At 28.4% G+C, this 16,080-nt stretch overlaps 2 protein-coding genes across 4 annotated transcripts in view; one reads left to right on the forward strand and one right to left on the reverse strand.

The window, feature by feature from the left end:
- LOC107447453 (liprin-alpha-1) overlaps window positions 1-1,361 on the reverse strand; it is a 113,928-nt gene extending 112,567 nt beyond the window's left edge. For both annotated transcript variants that reach the window (XM_071182222.1, XM_071182221.1), the window contains exon 1: window positions 656-1,361. In XM_071182222.1, coding sequence (XP_071038323.1) covers window positions 656-904 — 249 coding nt within the window. In that variant the 5' untranslated portion in view covers window positions 905-1,361. The remainder of the gene's footprint in view (window positions 1-655) is intronic.
- Window positions 1,362-10,905, forward strand: LOC107438710 (transmembrane protein fates-shifted). Of its 2 annotated transcripts, none has more exons than XM_016051041.3 (5): window positions 1,362-1,838; window positions 6,102-6,185; window positions 8,213-8,305; window positions 9,344-9,533; window positions 10,085-10,905. In XM_016051041.3, exons 1-5 carry the CDS (start codon window positions 1,781-1,783, stop codon window positions 10,719-10,721), a joined length of 1,062 nt encoding a protein of 353 aa, XP_015906527.1. In that variant the 5' UTR covers window positions 1,362-1,780; the 3' UTR covers window positions 10,722-10,905. The 2 variants fall into 2 exon arrangements, with proteins under 2 accessions (XP_015906527.1, XP_015906528.1); XM_016051042.3 differs by having other exon boundaries at window positions 1,392-1,838; window positions 8,216-8,305.
- Window positions 10,906-16,080: the final 5,175 nt, after the last annotated feature.

Here is a 16,080-nt window from a genome sequence, read left to right on the forward strand (position 1 = left end):
TTGGATGAAGCACAATTCAAACTTCTTATCCCCAGAAGATTTTCACCTCAATACACCACTTATCCTAATCCTATTTCTAAAGAATTTCAAAAATCATTATTTAAATTTTAATACAATTTGATAATCTAATTTGATTCTAAAACATTCAAATATTTAACATTTTAAATTATAAGGTAAAATATAATGTATATACTTATTTTAACAACATACATACAATAATTTAAATGAGAGAACATAAGTAAAAAAAAAGCCATAGATTAACCAACAAAAATAAATAAATAAATTCTGTCGCGAAATATTTACATATGAACTCAATTTATTTAGCTTATTCTTGAAAAAAAAACATTAGTTTACATTCTAATAGTTTCAATGCACTTTTTGCAATTAAAATTAATTTGTTAAAATGAAACTAATTTATAAAATTTCATAAAGAGATTTTTTTCTTAAAAAAATGATATGCTTTTATAAAAACTTACAATTTATTTATAGAATTTATATATTTAAATAAAAATTATCGTCATATGTTAGATTGTAAATAATTTTCATTTGTCTAGTTTACACAGCAGCAGGGAAAAATAGGCAATTGATTATATTATATTCATCAGGAAAAAAAAAAAAAAAAATTCAGGCAGAAAAGCGATTAAATCAGACTTACTTGTGGCAAATTTGCTTGCAATTGTCTTTGAAGAGCATCTCTTTCTTTATTTAAGTCATTTAATTTGATATGAGTGTTCGCTAGGTTTTCTTGAGTGTCCCGAAGTGTTTCTAAAAGCTTATCTCGCTCGTCCAAAATATTAACCATTAACTGTTCAAAATTTGCTTCATCGGCCGAAAATTGACCACCTCTTTGACCGAGGCTGTCTTCGGCTATGGTAGGCATCACATCACACATCATATTCCACATGTTTACAATTAATGAATTTGATTAAACCACTCCAATATAACTGAAATATTCATTTAATGATAAAAGCATCTATTAAAACTATAATAAATAACGAAACTTATTATGACTAATCTTATTTAGCTTATTAAGTTAAAGAAAATGAATATTTAGATGAACATTTTGGATTGTTTCCACACAAAAAATTGAGAGTAACATTGACTAGTTTCAGTTTCATCTTCTTAGACACAAATGGAGAAATCGTAATCATTGCTATCTTATTATTCTTAACTACAGTAAGCATTCAAACCTTAGTTCACCAGAAAATAATTGATGGTAAAAATAAAATGCCTTCAGCAACTAATTTTTTATTAATTGCAAATTGATCTCGAAAGCCTCGGCTTCATCATTCATTCCCTTGAAAATATTTTTTTCCTCACTACTCTATCCCGTTATCCCAGAATCCTCTGCTTTTACTCTCGACCTGCATATCCTTCCAGCATAATTTTTAATTTTGTTGTTATGAAAACTGGTTTTTGTACTTTTCTATGATTTAATTCATAAATAGGGATTTTTAATTTTCTTTTTATTCTGAAATTTTGAGTTTTGGGTAAAATAAAATTTAATTTAATTCAATCATGATTGATAATGACTGAGTTCGAGATGTCCTTTTTCAGTTTAACAAGCGCAAGCGCATGGAGTCTCTCTGAGCGTGAGGCTCCTGTGGCCATGGTGGCCTATGCAGGTGGTGGTACAAGTTTCAAGATGTTTTATATAAACAACTTTTTTTTAAATTTTTATTTTTTGAAAAATATATTAAACCATATGATTTATTTTTTAAAAGAAACTTAGCGCCTCACTTCACCACAATCGTTTTTATTAAAAATCTAACGTTGCAGAATGCCTAAGCGTAGTAAAAAAGGTCTGAAGAAAAACAATACTTCTGATATTGCATTAGGTAATTTGCTAATTAATTTCTAAAATTAATGCCCTAATTATATAAATATAATATCTGTAAGATTTACGTGATGAATGATCTGTTTCATTTTTTGTAGTGACGGGTGATTGTGCAACTCGAGCTGTTTGTTTACATTTTGTTTATCAATTAATTGCCTTTAAATTTGTATTTAAATTTTTTGTTTAAAAACTATTGTGTTTCTTTAAATGCATTTTGAAAAATTACACAATAATTTTAAATGTTTGATATCTTTTATAACATTTTTATTTTTAAATTTGAAAGATGATCTGACCAAAGGTTTCAGGAATAGGAATGTTATAATTATATTCTTGATATTTTCTTAAAAGGGAAGGAGACATTTCGTATCGTGATCTGTGTCAGAATAATCGCCAAGTCGTAGCCGCTTCTGGGCAGAGTCCCCCCCCCCCCGCTAGAAACTTTAAAAAAAACATCGCGGAAAAGGACCAACTCCAAAGATATAACTCGCAGTCCCCTTTCTCCCCACGCAAACATTTACATATTTTTCTAAGAATAAATTTGCAAGTTTGAAATCTATTTGGCACCTTGGCGATTGTGATTGATGTGAAATTATCCCTGAAGACAAAACTGTAACAGAGTATATTTCGTATTTGTTTTTTTTTTCTTCGCGCCAACTACCATCACCAAAAAGTTTGTTTTATTTTCAAAAATTAAAAATAAAAGAGGGGCCTTACATGGGAATGGTTATGAGTTATACACTTCAGTGATTTGTTTTGGAAGATTTCCATATCGAAATAATCACCAAAATTTGTCAACTTCAAAGCAGTGACCTGTAGAATGAGGAGATTTCCGTATCGTGATCTAAGGCAGAGTAACCCCCATGTCTTGGCAACTTCCGGGCAGTGGTCCGCTAGAAACTAAAAAAAAAAAAAAAAAAAAAATCACGGAAAAGGACCAACTTGTAAGGTATAACTTGTAGCTTCCTCAGGCCAAACATCTACATGATTTTTTTGAAACTCTATTTGGGGGGATATTTCCATATCGTGATCTGTTGCGTGATCGATAATCGCCAATGTGCCTAAAAAAATTTTAATTTGCAATTTTTTAAGAAAGAAACCGTGTAGATATTTGTCTGGGGGTGGCTATGAGTTAAACCTTCCAAGTTGATCCCTTTCTGTGATTTTTTTTAAGTTTTTTGCAGGCCACTGTCCGGAAGTTGTTAAGACTTGGACAATTATTCTGCCACAAATCGCCATATAGAAATCTTCTCTTATTTGGTGCGATAGATCACTATACAGAAATATCCCCCTTAGAACAGTGAAACCAAAAAAAAAAAAAAAAAACATAGAGGAAGGGACCAACTATTAAGGAATAATTCATAACCACCCCTATGCTAACCACAATGTATGTGTGTATATATATATATATTTCAAAACTTTTGGAAATTTGAAAACATTTAGCCAATTGAAAAGCCTTGGTGAAGGTAGTGGGCATGAACAGATACTGGTACGAATATATCCCCTTTACCCCAAGCAAATATACTACACATTTTCTTTAAAATGTTTCTAAAATTAAATAATCAATGGTTCCTGAAAGATGTTCCATGGAACACCTTTTGGGTTCCATTTAAACTGTGTTTTATCTGAGTAAAGCACAGTTTAAAAATAGTCATGTCAGAACTGTTTTTTTTTTTTTTTTTTTTGCATCAGAAATTCAACACTAGTTCTTATTTGTTTGTATTGTTGTAGTTATACGATTTATTCAGAGAAACTCTGTAAATCTTAATTTCAGTGGTAATCCGAAGCAATCCTACTTCTCAAATAACGATCTTTGTAAAAATATTCATTATCTAACTATGAAAAAACAACTGTTCAGTCAATAATACATGAAATATTGGCTGTGATTAAAAGAAAGAGCCATACAAAATCAGAATATCAAATAAATATATAAAATCTTTTCAAGACTAGAGTTGTTTAGACGACTAATTCAATAATCATAAAAGGTCTGAATGCCTGTGTGTTTCATAACAAAGCTTTTAGTGCAATCTGATATCAATAATGCTAAATCATTTAAATGTGAAATTCACATATTTATATATATACATTATGTAAATGTCATTTTTGTTATGGATTTTTTAAAAAAAATCTTTAATTTTCAATTGATATTCGCCTAATGAGGTGGTATTGAAAGGATTGAAACTAGTAGTTATAAAAATTAATTAATGTGTGCAGAAAGTTTTACCAATTAGTTAAAAAGAGCGAAGTTTTACTATATTACACCTGTGCAAATAAAATACCAAATATGCCGGTGGCAAAGTCCACCCCCTATTTTGAATATGTAATAGCATATTTCAAATTGCTGGTATGTTTGGTTTATAAGTCGGCAGCTAAAGAAAGCAAACCTGAAAATTTCTAAAATGTAAAAAAAAATAAGTGTACGAAATTGTCTCATCAAAAATATTTCAACTTAAAAACGTTTTAAATAACAAGAAATTTTCTTACTGCTTTAAAAATATCATGTGTCAAATGGTACAAGACGCATTGCAAAAAGTGGATTTATTTGTTATTGTAAAATTTTCTGGAAAGCGGGAAATTTTGAAGTCTTTGGATGGGAGTAAAGACTATTTTTTTGTATGACCACAGCATGTAAGGATTGTGTAGGACCCATGGCAGAGTGGGGTTATGTATTACGACACTGCTTACCTCATTGAATCTGACATTGATCATGTTCTGAAATATTTATATTTGTAGTTTTGTGGTATTTATTATTGTGTATAAGTTTTCATTGTGCAATATTGTTGAAATACTCTTAAATAAATTCGAAATTTTGCGATCACTGAAATGTCCGACTTTATAATCAATGTTTAATAAACTTTATAATGAATTAAGTCGAACCCTTAATTTTCGTAAAATTTTAGGAGTTTAAAAAGTCAACCTATATACTGATAAACAGACTTAGATAAGATGGAAAACCACAGGTTTCCACGGGTCAGGGAGTACAGGGAAAACCTGGAATTGTCAGGCAATTTCATTTTAACTTCAGAAGTCAGGGGAAGTTTAAATTTTTTAGCAAAAACCTGGAAACTTCTTACGTTATACCTGGTAAATAACTAGTCTTAAAACTGTCAGTAACAGTAATCAGTTATTGTGATTCGAGTTACATAATTCAATTACATATGTCGAGTTACATAAGTCGATTACAATTTTTTATTAAAATTGTTAAACTGAAATGTTTTCATCCTCATTTAATGATATTTATTTTCCACAGAAAATCTAATACGTAGCATTACAAATTAAAGAATCAAAGTTTTGTGATGAAAAATTTCATGATATAGGTAAGATAATAATGGATTTTCGTTGAAATTTACCTGATGTAAATGGAAAAGTCAGGGAATTTGTTTTTCTAAAATTGAGTGGGAACCCTGAACCAACATAAAACCACCATTAAAAAGTCTGCACACATTGATTAACTCTTGTAACTAGTTTTGATTCTTTTGTTACCACCTCAATTTGGCTAAGTTTATGTGAAAATTACAGATTTTCTTAAAAAATGTTTAGTTTTAATAGAACTGTGTATTGATTCATACCACAGGGATTAGTTTAATAAAACGGTTGAAAATCGAAATCCAAAAATGTTGTGTGAAAAATACATTTTAAATAATTAAAAAAATAAATGAAATTTGAGCAAGAAAAAGTTTGTAAGAAGCATTTATTTATTTATCCACAGAATGTTATCAACAAAATATTGATGCAAGGTTTTATTAATTTATTTATATTGTGTGACTGTGAATCTCAGAGTATGATTTTTAAATCACATGAATACCAATCTTGACATTTGATTTTAAAGTCGCATGTATACGAATCTCAATGATTGATTTTATTTTTAAGTTTTTATTTCAGTTGAACACAAATCATAATAGTGGCTTTTGAGTCATGTGAATATGAAACGTGATATTTGATATAAAAATCCTGAAAAAAAAAAGGAACACAATCTTAAATCACGGAAATAGGAATCATGATGTGTGATTTAAAATCATGTGAATATAATTCTATATCATGTTTGTGTTGGTAAGAGAAAGCCTAAATATTAATCTTTTTTTCTTGTCTTTTTTTTTGAGGGGGAAAAAAACTTTCTTACTTTGAAGAGGTGGATTTTTTTCTTTTTTAGAAATATTAAAAAAAATTTCCACAATTTTGCAGAATTTTAAGTGCATAGTGTTCATGTAGGATACTATACAGGTCTGTTGATGTATTGGGTACTAAAATTTTATCTTTCATTTCTTAGATGTGAAACTCTCAGATTTTGCAAATAGTTCAGCTCGTACTGGAAGACTGCGGAAATCTGTTGGATGCTCTTTTAATAAAGAAAGTATGTAATTTCCACATTTATTTTAATATTTACTAATTGTTCATTTCGAATCTCTTCAAATTTGATTGTATTTTTTAATAAATAGGGTGACCCGGGGTAATTCACGATCACTCTGTTTCTGGGGTAAATAATGATCACTTAAGTTTTATTTTTAAAAAAAATTATTTTTTTTAAATTTGAGGCATGGACAAGAATGCTTGTACACTTTACTAAAGTATGACTACATTTACTTAATAATAGTTTTTTGTTTAATTTAGCAAAATAAGTATCTTTTAAAATGCTTTCTGCATTTTCCATTTCAAAGATGGCTTTCAAAATGTGCATATTTCTGCAAAGATCCCCCTCCTTCTCTTAATAATAAATATTTTGAGTTACTTTTTTCCTTCTTTGATATAAAAATAGTGTAAGCTTTTGTATAATTCTTTCACATCTACTGTAAACATTATAATTGATTATAGGAAACTATATCAAATGTTGCCCCCTACAGATGGGGTAATTATTGATCCCTGGGGTAATTCCTGATCATTTTCATTTCTTCTTATAAATAGTATAAAAAATGGCTAATAAATAGTTAATTGTCTTTTCTTAAATAACAGTTCATATTAAGTGGAACAACTATAAAATATATTTTAACTGTAATCACAAAATTTGTTTTTAACTGTATACAAGACAAATGTGTTCTGATACGCACCATTTCTAGCTTGTCTTACCTTTCTTCTATCTTAATTTTGTGTGTGTACATTGTTAGAATAATTTTTAAGTTGATAAATTAACCTAGGTAATATAAATATGGTGAGAAATTATAAGCCTAAAAAGGGTACTAAGCTTTTAGAAAGCAAAAATCGCACATTTCTTTTAATGATTGAAAATGAAAATTTCAGTGTGAGAGCTGCTGCCAGAGCTGAAGTGTAAATCTTTATTCCTGCTTTTAAATAAAATGTTTTAATAACTGCTTAAAAGAATCTTTTTGGTTTATTTGTTTGATCTTAATGTCTTATTTGTTAATTGCCATTGTATAATTATTTTTAAACAGCACATTTACTATAAAAACTGGTGATCAGTAATTACCCCAGAAATGATCAAGAGAAGAGGTAATTCCTGATCAGATCACTAAAAATTTAAAATCTTTTAAATTCTAATTAGACTTGCAGACAAAAGATGGTAGCATAGGACTCATCTCATATAGCCTCAAACTTCCAGTAAATATTAAAATTCTATCTTGAATAGTTTTTTCACAAAATAGATGTTTGAATTTTTTGATCAGGAATTACCCCAGGTCACCCATGAGTAATATCAGCCGTGTTTAATCAGGTAACAGATAAATGAATGCTTTATTGGTATAAATAAAACAATTAAGTATCAAAATTCTCTTATAAGCATAGAGAATGTTCCTTGTTTAACAAAATGGTATTTTCAAATTTAGGATTAAGTACTATAGACTAAGTGCAACAACACAAAATATCTTTTATTGATTGAATTATCTGTCTTGACTTATTTGTTGGATGGAATCTTTCATTTTGATGTTTGTTTTACTTTTTAAATTTAAAAAGATAAATCTTTTAAATTTCAAAGTGAATTCTCATTTAATTACTATTGATTAAGAATTAAATTTTATCTCATGTAAGAGAATAAAATAAGATTACTATGTGTAATCAATATAATAGATGATGAGTCAGCTTACATTACATACATTGGCAGAGCTAAGCTGCCAATTAATGCTGAATTGTGTTTTAAAAACTTCACCTCTTGAGAAAAAATTTTTTCTTCTCATTATCGCGTTGTGATAGATTTGACAAAAATTACTAATTTTATTTTCATGTATTTTGACTTAGAGTATAATAATTAAAATATTTCATGGGAATTTTATAGAATTTTGCAACATCACTTATCACATACGGTCATTTTCAATTATATTTATAAAACATTGTACTCATTATTGGATCAGTCTATTAACAGCATTATCAAGTCTATTAAGAATTTACAAAGTTAATGAAATGATTATAATTAGCATTTTATTTTTCACAAAGTAGTTGCCAACATTTGCAATGCAGAAGAAATGTTATGGTATGAAAGAGATCTTGAAGAATTTCAACTTTTAGAAATTTCCACTGAAAATCGAAGTAAGTTCTTTGTATGAATTTATAAGATTAAGTCATTTTTTTTATTTGTAACTTACAGTATTTTATTTTGTATGTAAGATGTTTCCCTGTGCATATGCTGTGTTGTGCTAATCATTGAAAAGATAAAAAATCAAATTACTGTACATGATAAATACTAAGGTACTCAATATACACAGACATTCTATATTTAACCTGTTACCTACCATCAAGTAAGCAAAGTTATACGACTGATTTTTTCCCCATTACAATAAACAAATGTTCAACTTGCCAAGCTTGTTAAACAAAGCTTCTTTCTTTTTCTTTTATACTTAATATGAACCTGTTACCTAGCACCAGGCAAGCATCCTAATTTAGAGCAGAATGTTTTCACTAAAAAAATAAAATAAATAAATAAAAGAATAGTCAATAAAGTAATAAAAGAATAGTCGACTTGCAAAACTTCAGTATAATTCTTTCTCCTTTTTTCTATGTTTTATTGATACTGGGCTGAAATAATATTTTTATCAAATAAATTCACTGATGACACTGGCATATTCATAAACATTTGTTATTTAAAAACAGAAACGGCAGTTTTCCATTTCATTAGCGCAGGTAAATTCAGCTATTTTATTTGCTTATTTATCTATTTTTTTAATAGCTGTCACATAAAAAATTAAAAAGAAAAAACAGTTCAATTTACTTGTACCTGGTGAGTTTGCGTAGGTGACTTTATTGCCTGTGCTGGCGAAATGGAAAAGTACCCAAAAAAGTATGTAAGAAATCTGATCAAAAGAAATCTAAGAAATTTTTTTTCTCTCAATTATAATTAATTACTAAAATGTTAAACAAAGGTTTTGCTTTGTTATAAATGTTTAGATACAATAGTATCAGAAAAAAAATGAAAGTTATCATTCTCTAAAAAGATTTTGTTAAATAATATTTCAAACAAAAGAGTCAGTCCATCTAAACTGCAAAGATATATAATTAATCCATGTTTAAATTCAATGACTATAATTTAAGTTAGTTATATATTAATGAGGCTTATATTTTTTTTTATAGAAAAGCAACTGCGATCAAAAGCTCTCCCTGATGAATCTCAGAGCAGACCTGGCATAAGGTATCCAATAGATGTATGGTTTTTAATTGGCCAAGCTATTCAACCTGAAGATGTCAAAAAATTTGCATTAATATGTAAAGATTCATATTTTGTTAGTCGATCTTATTCCTTTTGGCTAAGAATGTACAAAAGGTAATTTTTAACTGACTTGATTATGTATATGAATTATAAATTTTTGTATCACAGGACTCTGTGACCACTACTTATGTGAACTTTTTATTTCATTTCTATGATATTTTTTTAAGGTATTTTAAACAATTGTAATTAGGTTTTGTTATTTTTAATCTACTGATGTTTTTTCCAAAATAGTATTTTTTTTTTTTAAATTATTTATTTTTATCAAATGATTTATTTTTCAAATAATTTAGCAATTTAAAAACTTATGAAGCATTTAATATGAGATTATTAAAGTTTTTATTGTTATTCGTAGTTATAAAATTTATTGTAATATTCTTAAAATATTAATTGGAAAAACTTATCTTTCAACTGTTTAGCTACTTAGGAAATTTTCTCACAAACTTATAAAGAGGTGATACTACAATGATTACTAAATGAAAAAGTAGTTATGCGGAAAAACAACCAGTTCCCAAGTTTAAACTGAATTAAACATATTTGTTTAGCAATAGTTAAAAATGCTGTATCAACTGCACAATGTGTTATTTTACATATTTTTATTTTTTCAGATATTACTCACCCAACATTCACCTTCCCATCAGATTGCAACCCGACTGTATAGAACAATCTTACTGTCTTAAAACATCTGTCATCAGAGCTCTGTACTACATGTATCCCCTTTTCATAAATAGAATAGCCTCTCGTTCAGCCAACTCTGATATCTACTGCTTGTCAAATCTTTGCTGTACACTGATGTGGCGAATCCAAGAAGATGGAAAGTGGGTTTTTTATTTCAAATTTCAAACTAACAACTCATGTTTTGCTGCACCATTAACTTATGGAGTAGTTATCAAAGACTTGTGGAACAGCCAAGATTCTGAACAAGGAATGAAACAAGAAACCTACGTCAACCACAACCCTGACGAGGGTTGTAAAATATTGAAATTAACTTGTTCTCATTTTGTTGTTGTTCCTCAGCTGGTCATGGGGAGTCGTCTATCAGATGTTCGCATTAATTTGGCCCACGACATGCGTCGTCAAAAACTGCAGCTGTCATTTTCTTATGCAAATTATCGGCAGTCCAACTCGACTACCAATAACTCTAAAGAAAATGGTTATGGTGATGTGGTGGAATTCGATGCAGTGGAAAATTTGATGGTTTTAAATTGGTGGCATCCACAATACCCTTCTGATCATAAGATTTAATATCTGTTGAATTTTTTTTAAAGTTTTTGTTTATCGATTATAATTTATCAAATTTGTTTTAATAAATGTGATTTTAATGTTTTCTGTAACAAGTCAAAGGAGCTTGTTAGCACTAAAATTAAAGCCAGTAAAAACACATTGATGTGAGGTGTAACATTTGTTACAATAAAAACTGTTCTGAAAAGTTTTGTCTTTGAAATTCTTTTTCCACTTTCACACTAATCTCATTTGGGATTACCTCAGTTACTCAAAAGCAAATAAACTCCCATTTAAATTATAAATCCGCTGAAAATTAGTTAATATATTTTTGAGTATGACCTTTTGAGTATCACTCGAACATGATTGAGTATCACGTGCCCACGACCTAAATCAGGTCTGATATAGATTGAAAAAAAAAAACATGTTCTATGGGTACACAACCTTGTTAAATTTAACCACATTGCATAGACCTAATTATAGAACTAAAATGAAAAATGTGTTGTGTTATAAGTTAGAATTTTTAGAGTATATGTATAATTATTTTTTATTGATTAATTCCTCAAGCAAACATTTAAAAATCACTAAGTGTTGGCATTATAGAGAACTCTGATGATCTTTGATCTGTCATAAGTAGTAGGCAGAAGATTTGGGCATGTCTTGCTATGATTTATAATGTTCAGTATAAATAACTAAAAAATGTTTTGCTTCATTATTAAACTGGTTAAACACTGAATAACATAATCAGACACTGGTTAAACATTTAATGAATATATAAACATAAAGTAAAACAAGACTATTTTTATTATTCTCGTGGGATCCATTAACACTCCGTGAAAGTTGTTTGAGAGGTAGAAGTGCAAGCTGTATGATTGATCTGTAATTATTACGGCTTTGTAGTCAAGATTAGTGTTATGGTTGAATAATAAAAATTATGGTTTTTTAGAATTTTGTAATCATCTTAAAAACAAGTTTTTTTTCCCATAACTACTAAGAGTTATAAAATTTTGTTATTTGCTGCTAATATTCAAAAAAAAAAAAAGTGTTCCTTTTTTTCATTTAATAGCAAATTCATGCACCTGATAACTGAATTCCTCCAGCATGGCAGCAGATTATTTTTAGACTTACAATTTAAGAAAAAATTGTCACAGCATCTGAAATTTTATTCTATTTCAGATTTAAAAACAATGGTAAAGAAAAATAATTTTTGACTCCTAAACTTAATTATTATTTGTTTCAAGTCCTTAACAAAATTTGTCTTAAAATCCACAGATATAGAAGCAAACGAAAAATGTTAACACTTAAAATTTCCAATTAATAGACTTTTAAAAAGTGAAACAACAATGAAATTTCAAAAAGTAAAGACTTTAAATAACAAAAAAATTTGTTAAATCAATTCTTAATTTCCAAAAACTCTAGTTACTTGTTTACAGACGCTATATAAACTTGATCCAATTTTGAATCCAGTCAGCCCATTTACGGATTTAACAAATTTCAATTATTCCATTAATTTAAAATATGAAATCTTTTTACAAAAAATTAAAAATTTTTCTTGTACAATTTTTACTTTCCTTTGTTCTAATTTTACTGTACACATTAAATTAAGCCTAATTTTTACAATAATACTCTGTCTGACTATTTTAGATTCGCAGACAAATATAAATTTATGAAGATTGCGCTGCAGATTGGCTCTATAAATTCTGAAATGTATGTTATTAGTAATAAACCTACAAAGAATTAAGTAGTAAAAACACCTTGAAATCAAGTTAATTTTAATTTTGTTATCGTTTTATATATTCTACTTCTGATTACTGATGGCTAGTTTGGAAAATGGTACTTCTAGAAAAGTGGTTGATGAAATGAGTATCTATACTTTACTTATACTTGATTTGCCTATTATTACTAAAACTGGCTACGGAAACCTTTGTTTTTGAAGTTTGTTTTGAGCTAGTTGAATTTATTTTTTGTAAAAATTTCAAACGTATAAGAGTAAATTATTTGTGGTTGCAGCAGATTCTAAAAGTTTTCTTTTTCATTGCTTAGAATTTTTTAAAAATATTTTAACTATGTTTAGGTTAATGATTCAAATATGGAAATAGTTGTTTTTCTCCATGGCTCAACTTTTCAGAGATTCAGTTGTTACAATTCCTGAAATATTGTTTAGTTGCTGATTTCAAATGTTTACCATACTTTAAAGCCAAGAGAAACAAGAAAAAGAGATATGTTTGAAGCGAAATAAAGCTTTGGAGAATCATAACTTCCAGTCAGGGATGTCACCTGATATCATAATTTCCAGTTAAGACTACCATCTTCTCTCTGTGTTTTCATCTTGTGGAGAAGTAGGTACAAAAAGTAGGAAAGTGGAACAGCACAAGTGTATTTTTGTTAATCACACCCAGCTGGCGAGACAAAGTTGATCACCACAATGTAGAACTGGTTTTAGCAGTGCTTCCGGACTCTGTTATCTGATTATAGCTTCATATTTTGATTAACATTGAATCAAAAATATTTTATTCAACAAAAGAGGAACAGAACCATAGCTAGGGTTTACAAGCGCATGGGGACCGACTCAGTTTTTACACTTTTTATATGGTGTACGACTTAAAGAGGCTTTCCAATAACCCTTTTAAGTGTTAGATAAAGTAAAAACTTAAATCAAGTGCACTTGCCTTTGTTTTTATTTTTAAATTTCACATTGAGATTCTGCAACGTTTTGCAATTAATTTTAAGACATCGTAACTTGATAACTTCATAAACTTTCATTCAATTCGGTTTAAAATTTGAGTACATGTCGCTGATATAGTTTCTATATCAGTAACATATGTTTTGAATTGCGTGTATTATTTTTTATTGAATGATAAGCGTTTTTTCTAAACACATTTTTTGCTCAATATATCACCACATAGTTGAAAATAATAATAAAAAAAGCTACAAGCAAAACAAACTACAATATTAATAAATTCAATTCTGTTCAAATTTTCGGTAAATCGAATAAAAATTGGAAGAAATTATGGGCCTGCAATTAGCAAATGAAACTGGGGATATTTAAAAGAGAAAAGCATTTTACCCTGGATTTCATTTTTCATGAATTTCGCACCCTTCTAAGGCTGAGTCTGGTAACAGATGTCTTCTCTTGCCCCCGCTAGCTCTGCCACTGAAGTGCAATGAAAATGAGAAATGTCTGGAGGAAAAAAAAACTATTCTTAAAACTAGTATATAAAAAACGGGAGAACGAAATCCATTTACTAGTATTGATGATGGTTCCCACCATACATAGAACTCGTTTTACTCAGTCTATTGAAGCTTTAATTACCACGATGTAATTTTAAGATTGGTTAAGCCTTGGTTATAAAGTTGACACTAATTTTTTGCCATTAGCTCTGAAATTGATAATCCACCACAATTTCTTTAAGAATAAGCTGTATGCTTTGCAATTAAGCTATTTAAAGCCTGAAATTTAGTGTAAATAACAGTACTACTGCATTTGGGAGGGCTGTAAAATTTTTGAAATCTAAATCCTAATTTTGAATTATTAATTTCAATAGAGGATCAATATTTTACTAGCTTCTCACATTGTTGAAAAAAATGGCTTTTTATACATTTACACACAAATGCAATTCATGCCATTAAAAATGTAACATTTTTTATCCCCCCCCCCCAAAAAAAAACACTAATACTTGAAATAAATCATGCAAAATCTGTTTACAAATTCTACACATATATTATATTTGTCAAGATTTGAAAGCTGTGTATTTAGCAAGCAAGCTACTCTGAATCTCAGTAGAAGAAAGTAAACAGAAAAAACTGTTTCTATATTTGAAAAGGTCAATCACAATATAATCAGAATCCATTCAACAACACCAAAAAGTGTCTTCTTTTTACACCCAGAGTTGTGCAAAATTTCAGAGATGTTGATAATAGTTCAAAGTACAGTACAGAACCCGTTATCCGGAAATCAGAAAACCGGAACGAAATTCGTAAATTTTCCCGCTATTTCAAAAAAAATGTTTTTTTTTTCCTCATCAGATTTTAGGATTTTTCTTCCTTTTTTGAAAAATGTTTACCTTACCATCATTTTAGAAATAATCATTAGTGTATTACTTCATCGTTTTTTCTTCTTTCTAAGATTATTTCTAAATATTTTTCTATTTTTATTTGTGTTTAACAATAAAAAAAACGGCTTTTTGTAGCGATTCAGAAAACCGGAAAAATCAGTTATCCGGAATAGCAATGGTCCCGATCGTTCCGGATAATCGGTTCCCAACTGTAATAGTAAGTAAACACAAAAGATTCATAACAAATGCATATTTTTAGCACAAAAATTTTATTAGTAAAGAAAAAATACAAAACAAAGTGTTTCGAACACACAAAAGACTGATTTGTAAAGATAAACAAACGTTAAAGTAAGTTTCAATTCCAATGCTGTGCTTGTTGACAATGTATCACAATAAAAAAACTTCAACAAAATCTAGCAAAAATAGGCGAAAGTAACTCGCAAATTAAATATAGCATTGTAAGAGTCAGTTGTACAGAAAGTAATCACTAACATGCTCATAAAAATCTTTTATTTCAGAATAGTATGAAAGTTTTGAGTCAAATGCATAATTTCATCTAATATAGAACATGTATAAAAAATGTTTGTACAGCTTTATTTACATAATAATTAGATGAAGGAAATACTGTAAAGATTTAGAAAAAATCGAGTTTAAAGAAATATCTCATTTCAAAACACTAAATACACTAACTGTGTTACAAAATGTAACACATAACTTTCGATTTTTTTTTAAGGATACATCATGGTCAGTTTCCAGCTATGTGTTGGAGATCGTAACAGTAGATTATCAATATTCATATAAGATAATTTATAGTGTCTATATAATACAAGTTTTAGCAACATAAAGCTATTTATTGATAGAAAATTGACAAGAGAGAAATATACTGTTATACCAAGATGTTGTTGCTTTATAAGACATTGTATAACTGACAGTATTTTTTATCATAATTAAAATGATTTTTTAGGCAGGAGATATTTTACAAGCAAAAATTTTCATAATGAGCACAACTTTGAACTTTAAATTCACAGCCATCATTTAAATAATATTCTTCACATTACAACTTAATATAATTTTGAAATTGCATAATTCTTTGTATAAATATGTGGTTACATCATTAACCTAAAATTAATATTTTTATAAATATATTATTTTCAATTACATATTACACAGATTGAAAACTGCTAAAACTTAGCTACTTAACACAGGGTTCCCACTCAATTTCAGAAAAAAAAATTCCGTGACTTTTCCAGGTATAATTCAATGAAAATGCATACCATATTTTATCTATGCCACAAAATTTTTCATCAGAAAACTTTTTATTTTTTTAT

This window comes from Parasteatoda tepidariorum, chromosome 6 (genome assembly GCF_043381705.1).
Source record: "Parasteatoda tepidariorum isolate YZ-2023 chromosome 6, CAS_Ptep_4.0, whole genome shotgun sequence".
Taxonomy (NCBI): Eukaryota; Metazoa; Arthropoda; class Arachnida; order Araneae; family Theridiidae; genus Parasteatoda; species Parasteatoda tepidariorum.